Consider the following 12537-nt stretch of genomic DNA (forward strand, 5'->3'; position numbering starts at 1 on the left):
TGAAGGGGGGGGGGGGGGAGGAGAAATATCAAAAGGTTTTAGGTTCTGACGGCGGAAAGTGTTTCAGCATTAGATCCACTAGTGTTTGAAATCTGATGAAAGGAGCACAACCGTTCAAAGTCACTCACACGAAGGAATCGTGAATACGAACTCAACTCAAAAAAAGTCATAAAACCTGTTTGTTTATTAATTTATTCAGGAACTATTTCTCCTCTTTCTTCACAAACGAGTGGAAAAACCATATAAAAGCTTATTCAACTGTGGATAACGGTCCGAACATGGTGGTTTTATGATATGTTGGAGAATAATGTTTGCTCTTGTGCACAGTTCAGTGGGTGTGGTGTCAGACAATGAGATTATATGCAGTGCAGAGGGGGGGGGGGGGGGGGGGGGGGGGGGGGGGGGGGGGGTATTATGGTATGTTGGGGAAAAGGCTGCAGACCGAAGCTGTGTTTGACTCTCCACTGGCTAATTAGTGCGATTACTGCACAGCTGGATTGGCGAGACGTTTTGCTGAGTTTTATCAAAAGGATCACTCGCTCGATGAAGGCTTCGGCCCGACAACTTCTGCTTCAGCAGAGTCTCTCTATTTTAGGACCGCAGGGCTCTGTCTGGGGGAGAAGCCGTCTAAATTTAAAGAGAGTGGGAAAACTTGAAGCGGCGTTGTAATGAAACATGTTCCTCTCTCTGATGTGCGTAAAGAAGAAGCTGTGAATGCAGCAGCTGCCTTTTGTCTCCTGTCCAGGGATGACTATTTTATGGATAGTTAACACAAATGAAAAAGAAAAATAAGCTTATTCTCATATTTGAGAGTGTGGAAGCTTTAAAAAGTGACTAAAATTCAATAATTTTCTTCGAAAGTCTCTGCTGTGGTTATTTCCCTTTGATCAGCCACTTTCCTTTCATCATGCTAACCTTTTCCTCCCTCTGCCCTCTTTCCATCTCCCTCTCGTCTCTTTTGCTTGACCTCTCCCTCCTCGTCTGACCTCTCCTTACCCTCTCTCTGCTACCACTCTTTCTTTTCACCTCTCCTCATCTCACTCATCTCTATCACCCCCCCCCCCCTCTCTCTCTCTCGTTCACCTGGCATCTCTCTCATCCCGGCAGCAGCCCGTCGGAGCAGCACGGCTCCTCCAAGCCCCCGCTGAGCTCCTCGGCCATGACATCGCGCATCCTGCTGCGGCAACAGCTGATGCGGGAGCAGCTTCAGGAGCAGGAGCGGCGGGAGCAGCGGAGACAACAGGCCTCCCAGTACCCGCAAACCACAGCGTCCCAGACCCCCGCCATCAACGTCAGTGTGCCCACCAGTTTGCCGCCTGCTGCCCAGGTACCGATGGAGGTGCTGAAGGTGAGCGATCAGCCGCGGTGGTGTGTAGAGGCCGGGGGGGGGTGGCAGTGTGTGGGATTATCAGGATGTCAAAACGATGACAGTGTAATGTGTAAAGTTTCCACCTCTGGAATGAGAAGTTGCATGTGTCACTGCAGCGGTCTGAGCGGAGCGGGCGGAGCTGTATTTATAGTTATTCACTCGTGTGTGGACAGTCAAGCAATCAAGGGTTTTTCTTTGACTGTGTGTAAAAAAAACACAGGAGTGAGTGGAGTGTGTTAAAATGCGTATATGGGGATTATCTTTCCTGAGAGAATTCCTCTTTAATGCATGCTGTGCTTCCAGCCATTTGGATTTAGCCATCTTTAATCCTATTTGCTCAGCTACATTCACATCTTTTCATAGCTTTGATTCCCTGGCAGTCCGAGGGACAGCAGAGCGGTGAGGTTTCGCTGTAGTAGTAGAGAGAGCGTTGTGTAAGACGCTGCGTTTCAACAGGACAGCTCTGGTGAGTTTCTCTGTTTGTTTCTCCAGAAAGGTTGTAGTGTTTATGAGATGACGTTAGAAATGTGTTTGAGCGGTTTTGTGTGACGCTGGCTTGCGGGTCCATGATTGAACATTTCCGTGTTCTTTCTATTTTGTGATTTAATCTATGAATTAGTATCTTGTAGTTTTTTTTCCCGGTTCTTTTTACTTGGTGTCTTTGATTTATGATATTATTAAACCACATAAAGTTGCTCGGTAGGAAGATTTCAAGGATTGTTTTGAGGCGATCTTGACAAACTGTTCAGTGAGTTGCTCCTGTTTCAGTTTTGCATTTGTGCTCTTTTTTGGGAAAATGTGGCTTTTACATGTTTTGAAGCAGATTTAGAGTTTTTCATGCATTTGTTCTAACAAAGTGAGCTTTTGATTTTCTAGTTGTTTTAGTTTCTTTGTTTTTTTTAAAGAGACTAATGTGACCTCCATGCAAATCTTTTACACACTTATAATTTGCATTTGTGCATTTGTGTTTATTCACACTGTTTAAACTTTTAAAATACTTTGGTTCCAAAAACTGCTAGAAAACACAAAGCAATGTTGTCTCAAATATAACCACGATAAAATATTGCATATTATACCTAAACATTAGAATGTGAACTGTAGCAGTAATTTAGAACCCTCAGTGGAAATGAGGTCCACTCAGGGAATACATCAAAGTTTTTTAACATCAAAGTTTTAACTAGGTAATTACTGCTAAATTGAGATGTTGAATCCTTTGTGTTGAACCAAATCCACACTCATGGAGATTTCATGGTTACTTGGCTCAGCCACACTTTCATCGCCCTGGATGTGTGTGGCAGCAGCGGAGGACACACATACAGTATCTCCATTGAAAACATGGCCCTCCTCATGCTGCGTAAACATTACTTGCTCCCCGTAATCTGCTGCTCTTTGAGAGGTTTAGGACGCCCCCACCCTGAACCCCCGCCCTGTGTACAATACATCAAGTTAGAGTAATTTCTCTGCTTTGCCGAGAGCTTACAGACATTCTTCATTGACTGAAGTCCGGCGAATGAAAAGGCCGTTGCAGCTTGGCGCTGTTGAGCTGGGTTAACCTGCTCCCCTGTCTGTGGGTAGATTAGCAGAGTCCACAAAAAGCTCAGGGGTACCAGGCAGAGCTGCTGGACCTCAAAAAGTGCAAACATTAAGCTCAGATGAGTTTATCTAAAGACTGATTGGGCCCTTAATTAACCAAGTGACCTCTGACCTTCTGGGGAATAAGTAAAGGATCAGTTTAGGGATCAAGACAAAGGCGAGCACAGCCTTACCACACACCGAACGCTAATTCAGTGAAGAATGCTCGTAATTAGCCCCCACTGCTTTCAGTCCACGGCATGTTCAGGAGAGAAAAAACACTGCTTTGAAATGCATGTGGGATAACTTCCTAAAAGGGTTAAAAAATGATTTCTTCGATTCCTTTTTTTCTTTTCAAAGGATTTATGGTGCCATGAAAAGAACAAAGTCTTCAACCTCGTACAAAATGTACGTTTCTTTTGGATTAAAAGGCGAGAAGCTCGTGACTAGTACGCATCAGAAAGTATACAAAGATACCACACAGATATTTGATTTGGATTTGGTTCGGTTAATTCAAAGAGACGTTCTGAATTTGAAGTAGATTACGTCCAACACAAGATTAATCTATAATCTACGATAATTTACCGTGTATTTCTGCAACACTAAATAGTTTTAGCCCTGGTATTTAACTTTTAGCTTTCAGAGCATTGCAGCTGCACAGAACTGCTCGCCACAATAAGCCTTGATGCTAATTTTAACATAACATTTTTCCTTTAAGTGTTTGTATTATGCTGTTAATTTGCCGAGCTTCTGCGTAATGGCATGACGATACGTCAGAGGCGAAGAAGACCACACGTTGCTCTGATGTAGCTGCTCACACAATAGCATCACAGTTGTTGTGCACGTTAACGGCTTAACTGTGAGACAAAGTGGCCTATTCTTCTCTTCTGCGCAGCAAACGGGGACGTACTTGTTAACGTGTCCTGGTCGGTCCATCATGGAGTGCCCAAAGCACACTTGTATAAAAAAATAACGAAAACAAATCGCCGTTTGTCATTCTGCCCCCCCCCCGCGTCCTCCCTCAGTGTTTCTGACTCGTTTGGGGTTGCGTTGCCGAGGCCCCGGGGCCGACAGCGGCTGAGACCTAGTTGTTAAACAACAAGACGTCTTGTTTGCTGTGGTTGCTGATGCTGAGAGCGAGCTGGCTGATGTCACATTCACAAACAGTGTATTTTGGAGAGAGTACATTCAGTGAAGTTGGGCAGAGTTCTCCCGGCTCTGAGAATTCTCTGTAATTGATTTGCTCCGCTCTGTGGTTTCTCCGCACGCTGACCAGTCCGGTCCGTGGTTCATGTGTCCACGTTGGGAATGTTTGAAGAAAAGCAGCCTCACCCGTCAGGAGTCTTAAATGATTTTTCACTTTCAGACCAGTTCTTCCTAACATCTTAAGGCCAAGATGTTCCAGCTTGAGGTCTGCAGCCCTCTGGGGCTTCAGTGAACTCACCCCAGTGAGATCATCTAATTATGTGTGATAATTTAGGAAATCCCTGAGAACAGAAACAAGCTGGTAAAAACACCAACGCTCTTTGAAATGCAAAGACAAAGCTGAATCGCTACATCTTTGAAATGACTTTTCCCTTTATCGCGTAAGAGCTGCAGCTAATGCTTGTTTATGTTTTCGTAATCAATTAATCTTCAGATTGTTTTCTGTATTAAATAACAAAGCATGTGGCCTGAACAACTATGCAGTGCACATTAGGTGATGTATTCACATTGTTTTGTTTTTGTTCGACCAGCAGACCACAATCTAAAGATATTTTAATCCCTAATGAGAAAGAGAAAAGCAGATAATCCTCACTTAATCTCCAACTAACAACTTTAACTTTCAATCTGTGATTTTCATTTGATCAATATATGCATACATTGACTACTGAGACAAAAAGTCTGCAGTGGGCAAAACACATTTTCTAATGGGCCACCTCTGACTCTGTCTCGGAATGCACTCACCGACCTCGCAGCTTCTATTCTTGGTGCAGGAGGGAGAGAGACAGTTGTATGCGGCTCCGCCAGTAATCCTCTACAGTTTATTTTATGCAGCCAGAGGCCTTATGTTCTCAGGTCGTCCATCCCGTTCTCATGAAACAGCTCAATTGAGGGATTTCCTCAACATTGATGCCAACGTTCACCTGGACTCTCAGATTGACTGATAAGAAAAATCAAGGCCACTGTGGGGCTGTATCAAATGTGATCCAAAGGTGTTCCTGAACTTGCTCAGAGGTCAAAGGTCAGCGTTACAGTGACCTCGTGTTTTTGACCACAACTCAAACATTCATACTTTAATTATGACAACTTACACTCAAAACATTTTATTGAATTTAGATATTTTAAATGAGTTTTTTCCAACATGGATACAAACTGAAACTGGTCTGGTTGGAGGAGACTAACGACTGAGAGGCGGTTATTTCGTGCTACATCAGTCAGTGCTGACAATTTTTTTTTTACCTATGTGACAATTTGGCATAATTAGAGAAGATAATGTTAGATAAGATCAGTTAAAATATAATTAGATAAGATAAACACTTTGTTAATCCCAAAGGACTTTGTCGTGCCAGTTTATTCCAAGATTACAGTATCAATGATATTTTAGAAAACAGTGATTGAAACGATAGAGAATTCAATATAAAACATAAAAGCCTCAGAAAATCTTAGAAACTAATACAAAAGTGGAAGTAAGTACAAATGATAATATTGGTGAGTAATGTGGAATATTGCACATAATATGATGGAAAAACTATAATATTAACCATATTGCACATGAATAGCAATATTGCAAAGTCAATGTAAGAATATAATTCTAGGGAAAACCCAGAGAAGCTGACACATAACTGCCCTTAACCACTGTGGTGATCATTGTATTACTTCTGCATGTGATAGTAAACCTGACCTTCAGAGGCTCAGAGGCAGGAGTAGAAAATAACAAAAGTGGCTAAAGTCTCTCTTTTCCCACCAAGGCAGCTGCTCTAACATGGTGATTGTTCAGCTACAGAGAAGGACACCACACTCATGGGAAGTGCTGCAGCCGCAGGTCGAGCCGTTTTCCCACAAACAAATATTAATCTCCATATCGGGACCAAATTTAAAACTGTCACTTTGACTACAGAGAGGGAAAAACACAATCCCAGAGGATTTGATTACAGAAGAGGAATCGATTCAACATTCAAATCTTTTTATTATTTTTCGAGCAGTAGGTAAAGACTCGATTTGCGACCAGCACTAATGAACCTCTTTCTTTTCTTTTTGCCCAAAGCGTGATCTGTGGTTGTTCCTTAATGGGTAATTGATGTCCTGTAAATGTGCCTCTGTTCGCTGGCACCAGATTTACAACCCTGTAAGGCTGATTTACAGCCGAAGGTGATGTCAGTCATATACCTGCAGGACACCATGTATGTTAATGCAACTCACATGATTCTCCGCTGCAGAACAATGATAATGGATCAGGGCACGGAGAAAGGCTGTGACTGACTGTTTTGTTGTGGTGAGAAGATAGAGAAAGACCGTGTGTAAATGATGTTTTTAAAATATCCTCCGTGGCTATTTTACAATGCACACCTGAAGGATCGGGTGAAGGTGAAGGATATCTTTATTATCCCCGAGGGGCAATTTGTTTTACAGTATAACAGCTCTGCCACGGATTCAAACATTTGTGTAGGTTTTTAACATCGTCAAATTTTTCTCAATGTATATATAGAAAGATATATTATTTGAAAAAACCTCTGAATATAACGTTTAAACTGTAAATAAAATCGCTATGACTGAAACAGAATCTGTGTCGGCTGCTTTCAGACATGCACTGAACTCTCAGTTATCATGAATATCCTGCAGGGGCTGCGTGTGAGAACAAATGTTTGAGTCAGTTGCTTCAGAGAATTTTCAGTTTAACGTTGCAGGCATCAGAAGAGAACTGGATGTTATCAGACTTGTAACATTTCAGGTCTTTGCTTCTCAAATTCTTAGAGAAGGTCAAGACAGTGAAACCCTCAAAGCCTCACTGGCACTGGTTTCCATGAAGCTGTAGTTGTCGACACCACAGGTAAAACCAAAGCATCTCTTGTATCTAGGCAGCACAGTTATAGATACTGTTACAGACCATACAGGTGTTTTTAAAAAAGTGCTCACTGAGTGTACACTTTACCTTTTTTTTACTTTGTATGATAGGGACAGTGACAGTGCATATTTATAACATTTCTGAAAATATGCCAGAGGTGGCAACAGAGGCTAATTTTCATCTGGAGTCCCTGGGCAGGCGATAAAAGCGCTAAGAAAATATTAAAGGGACAGTTCACCAAAAAAGGAAAATTCACTCGTTATCTACTCACCACTATAGAGATGGAGTCGGGGGGGGGAACGAAGTGTTTGAGTCCACAAAACACGTTCAGTGTTGCAGCCAAATCCAATACAACTGAAGTTACTGGTGATCACCTCTTTAAAATCTATAAAACAACAGAAAGAAAAGGCTAAATGCCTCCACGCTGCTCCTGGGGTGACGTCCAAGCCCCGACATTTAAATTTGACTCTAAACGAGGTCATTTACACCAAGTTTTTAGCCTCAATGTTCCCTGTGATCCTCGTGCCTGGAGTCACGTTCACGGTCAAGCGCTTTTCTCCCTTTAGCCACTATAGAAACAGCGAGAGACACAAACATAAAAGCAACAACACAATATTATATAAAGTCTGGCTTAGGCAACATAAAATAAGAATGCAGAATTTCCTGCCTAAAGAAAATCATCCGTTGCATGATTACATGCGTGCAAATGTGGATTTGTATTTGAGTGTTTGTGCTCAGCAGTCAAGGTTTTTTATTTTCTTAGTTCTTTGCTCCACCTTTCCTGGAATATACGTTGCTGTAGGAGGCAGTTATTTTTAGTTCAATAACCACTAGCTGCTTAAGTGTGTTCATCCATAACCATATAGTTTCATCTGGAGCCTGTGACCCCCCCCCCCCAGCTCAGAAGACTGGCCCAAATCTTCCTTGCCACGACTGAACAAACGTATCAGTTTCCCAGATCACGTAGCCCGGATTGTTATTCATTGGCTTCGAGACGCGGTTCGCCTGTTGTCTCCGATTAGACGAGTCAATTAGAGGCACGAGGAGAGGCGAGCTGCGGACAAACAAGGATGAGACAGACTTTATTATTTGTGCTGTGTGGAGCTGGGAGCACATGCCAAGCATCCTCAGGGTTTGAGCAGAAAAAAAAGAAAAAAGAAAAGTGGATGGGCCTATAAGTAAGAGTCCCGGGGGCAAGTCTCAGTAAAGGAGGTGGCCGTTAGGAAACAAAGGCGTTGACTGTAAGAACCATATCCTGACATCAAGTGACACACCATAAAGGAATAAATTCAGATTTTACATAAAACAACACAAATTTGAAAAGGCTCATTGTGTTATCCTGAGATTCTTTGACATGCATAACTAATTACCTTCCGTGCCCCTTAAAAGATCAGCTGGATGTGTCTGTCCTCATACTCGCAGAGCTTCATCTTAAAGTGAGACCGAGAGGGAAGCAGCTGGAGCACTTGGTAGTTGGGATAGAAGTTAAAACACAGAAGCGGCACTTTTGTTTTGTCCTTTTTTTATTTGACTTTTGACGGATCTGTAAAAGATGTTTGACATGCTTGGATATCACGGTTACGAGGTACGTTAAAGATTGATCTTATATTTAGAGGAATAGTGTTTTTCATAATTCGCCAGCGTATGTGGTAAAAATAATATGACGATTCATCTTTACGTCTGTAATAGTTTCTATATCTAGTGATGAACTATCTATCGTGTCTTTATCTCACGAATCACAGAACGTCTTCGCTGCTTCAATAGAAATCAGGCAAAATGCAGGAAAGGTTTTAAAACACACTCTGCACATGGGAGCTGGAAAACGCTGCGGCTCTGTTTCTGATGTGTCTCAGGCTTTGACAACTGTCTGAAGTGTGTTTATTTGCCTGCAGTAGATTTTCTGGATCATTAATGCTGCGTGGGGGATTAATGATCCAGAGAAATCAAATTTATCCATAACCGGGGAGTGCAGAGACGGGCGGGCTTGTGATTTTTCTTATTTTTTTCCATTTGCTGCTGAAAATATGCAGAGTCTGAGCCGAGAGTCGTCGAGCTGGAGAGAAATATGTGGAAAATGTTTACTTGTGAGCCTCTTTGAGATTACAACTCCTGACAGTGTCTAAAAAGTAGAAATGCATAATGCATCGCGGCGTTTGAAATCTATGTCAAGTCTATTTTAATATTTAAGTCAGTGCTGTGACTTTGAGTTATTTTTAGAGCTTGTTTTATAATCCAGTAAAATACGACTTGTAAGATATGTATATATATATATATCTCCAAACAATTTTTAGAGGTAGAGTAAGTGAACTTTCTCTGTCTTTCTAATGAGCTCAACACGTTCTTTACCTTTTAATTATTTGCGTATTTGTTGTATTCTCGTCTCATGTCTCCCTCCTCTTCTCCCTCCTCTTCTCCCTCCTCTTCTCCCTCCTCTTCTCCCTCCAGGTTCAGACTCACCTGGAGAACCCAACCAAATACCACATCCAGCGCTCCCAGCAGCAGCAGGTGAAGCAGTACCTGGGGAAGCTCGGCTCTCAGGTGTTGAGCTTGCCCTGCCACAACCAGCCCTCTGACCACGGGGGCATGCCGCCAGGGCCGGGCAACAGTGCCCCCAACAGCCCTATGGCCTTACTCACCCTGAACTCCAACTGCGAGAAAGAGGTGACTGGATTCAAACCTGCGGAAGATGGAAAATACTTTTTTTTTTATGTCATCTTTTGCTCATTAACTCACACTTGTCGTTATATCCGTTATGTTTTAGATGGATGATGTCATCGATGACATCATCAGTCTGGAGTCCAGTTACAGCGATGACATCCTCGGCCTTATGGACCCGGGACTTCAGATGGCAAACACAGTAAGTGTCCTCAACACTGAGTCCTGCTTACAGACCAAGAACTACAGACCCAACACTACAGACCCAGTTCTACAAACCCAGTACTACAGACCCAATACTGTTAAAGCAGAGATTACAAGGACCCCCTACAAGATAGGAAAATAATCCGGGGATGAATCTTTAAACTTTTCTTGGTTCCACGGCCCCTCATTTGAGAACCACAGTGTTAAAGGTCACCACACGAGAGCATAGTATCCTAGATCTTAACCTGTGTGATTTCAAAAGTCTCTACAGGTTTATGAAAGTTAACACTAACTCTGTTAAAGCATTGAATTCTAGCTTTGTTGACGTTTAGGGGAAGTCTTCCTCAGCTTCTCCACAGATACTTGAGAAATGAATATAGCTATTCATGACTTTCACATAAAGCTCCTTAAAGTCCCTAGTTTTCCTTTTTTCTAGATTTTCATCTCTCTGCCAAGTTTCTGTTTCCCGTCTGTATTTGTTTCTTAGTTTGTATTATTACGCAGATCAGGGGGGAGGGGGGGGGTCAAGGATCTTTTGTCACTTTCCTTAACATGTTCTGTGTCACCACCTCTCCCATTAGTGCTGATAAGCATCTATGCAGGAGGATTGGGGGGGGGGGGGGTCTGTGATCCCTTGTTAACGTCCCTTGTTTGTCCCCTCAGATCCCCATGCAGGCTAACATCATGGAAATGTATGGTAATCAGGGTATGGCCCAGCAAGGTCTGCCTATCAGCAACTCCTGCCCTGCCAACCTGCCAAACATCAAAAGGGAATACTCCGGTGAGCTTCTTCCACCTCTGGCAACCAAAACATCCGTGATCTGTATCATTCAGCCTCTCTAATTCAACTGTGAATGCAGCTTTTTACAATTAGTTCTCGTCCATATGTGGAGGTCAACTGTCCGTAACTGTTGTGGGTTTTCCTGTGTGTCTTTAACATTTTAACTTTTAACACAACCTCTTTTGTCCCATAGTTTCACAATCCCCGGCCATCATGCATATGCTGGATAAGTCTGGTTCCTGTGGCAAGTTTGAGAACTACCAGCGGCCTGAAGGTTTCCCCGTGGGTACGTCTCCTTCACCTCAAAATGCAGAAGTTTGCTGCTGCACATTTTCTATATGATTCAATTTCACTGTTCATTTGGTGGCTTGATCCAAATGTTGTTGTTTTTTCTAGTCGCAGAAGTACGAGCAATGGCGAAGGAAAGGCAGAAGAAGGATAACCACAATTTGAGTGAGTTTAAATTGCCATTTAACCGCTGTTATTTCTACATTGTACATATCAACGTAAAGGTTAATATATTAAAATACTTGTGTGTGCGTTTGGGCGTCATTTCATCAGCTAATCCTCAATTTGCTTCTGCTCGGTTTTTGCAGTTGAGAGAAGACGACGGTTCAACATAAACGATCGAATCAAGGAGTTGGGGACTCTGATTCCAAAGTCCAACGACCCGTAAGTTACCTGTTACAGTCACGGTAGTGGTGGAAAGCCTCATCTGTCACAGGGACATGTAAAGTCTCCCATGGACAAGGAAGGAAAATGGCAAGAAGTGATAAAAGTGGAAAAATTAGATTTATACGGGCGTGTCATTCACCCTCGAGCCACGAGAGCAGTGGCCTGGTGAATGGAAAGAATTAAGGCTGTGGTGGAGTCGATTATTCAGCTCATGTCAACAAAAGCAAAACAGAATACAAATTGTGTGTGTGTTCAATTTAAGTTTGAAATACAACCAAACATAGTAAAATAATTTACCATCGTACCAGCCCACCTGCACATTAGTGTAGTTAGTGGACGCTGTAAATGCCAGAAACAAGGGACACAATCCTCAGTCCTGTGCAGAAGTGCTTTTAGCACAAAATCAACTCTTTGTGAGTCTGTCAATGTATCAACAGGAACAACTTTATTTTGTGGTTCTGTGAATTTTGTCCATTTAAAGATTAGTCACAAAACTTTGGAATTGAATAAACTCACAGAGTAGATGAAATGTATTAAGGCAGTTTAATTTGTTTGCTTTGAGATGATGAACATATCAATCATATGTAAATTGTGTATGTATTTAGTGAGTGTGTCCACCCATGGTTGTTTTGTTAAACCCCAGCTGGGTGCTCCGCCCACACACACACACACACACACCCACACACACACACACAGTCACTCACACCTACAGACACACAAACTCAGTGACTGTCCTTCCACAAACACCGAGCTTAAAAAATAACTTCATATAGTGAAAAGAAAAGAATACCTGTTCTTTTAATATATAGGAATAACCATAAGAAGCGTCTCCTCTGCTCCATCGTGTGGAGAATCACCAACCAGATCCAATTTACTGACTAATCGAGAAGTTACAAACAATGCAAAGCCTGCGTTGATTCCAATAGTCGACTACGATCTTGTGACGGGGGGGAACGAGGCAGTTTGACCCCAGATGTGGCGACCTTGCCCCCCCCCCAGTACTGTTTGTGAACAAGACAATTGTTTCCCAGTAAGTCCAGTAAAGATTGATTTCCGCCTGCGAATCCTTGACTCCAACCTTCAGCTCTTCCCAGAGCTCAGGGTCGTCCTTATGACTGCGTGTGACCTCAGCAACATACGCATGCATACGTTTCACAATGACTCGAGCAAGGAACCAGTGACTGATTCGAAAATCCGTGTCCTCATTATTCTGCTCTTGTTGTAAACCGAACGGGC

The 12537-nt window shown here is 42.7% G+C and overlaps 1 protein-coding gene across 11 annotated transcripts in view; it reads left to right on the forward strand.

Moving 5' to 3' along the window:
- Window positions 1-12537, forward strand: part of LOC128442359 (microphthalmia-associated transcription factor) — a 30817-nt gene that overhangs the window by 12639 nt on the left and 5641 nt on the right. For 3 of the 11 annotated variants that reach the window (XM_053424780.1, XM_053424782.1, XM_053424783.1), the window contains exons 2-8: window positions 1111-1348; window positions 9432-9647; window positions 9748-9843; window positions 10509-10626; window positions 10820-10912; window positions 11023-11079; window positions 11223-11298. In XM_053424780.1, coding sequence (XP_053280755.1) covers window positions 1111-1348; window positions 9432-9647; window positions 9748-9843; window positions 10509-10626; window positions 10820-10912; window positions 11023-11079; window positions 11223-11298 — 894 coding nt within the window. Of the gene's footprint in view, window positions 1-1107; window positions 1349-9431; window positions 9696-9745; window positions 9844-10508; window positions 10647-10819; window positions 10913-11022; window positions 11080-11222; window positions 11299-12537 lie in introns of those variants that run through there. The other 8 variants (XM_053424784.1, XM_053424789.1, XM_053424785.1 and 5 more) reach the window with 7 other exon arrangements.

The sequence above is a fragment of the Pleuronectes platessa genome, chromosome 6, assembly GCF_947347685.1.
Source record: "Pleuronectes platessa chromosome 6, fPlePla1.1, whole genome shotgun sequence".
In the NCBI taxonomy this organism is placed as follows: Eukaryota; Metazoa; Chordata; class Actinopteri; order Pleuronectiformes; family Pleuronectidae; genus Pleuronectes; species Pleuronectes platessa.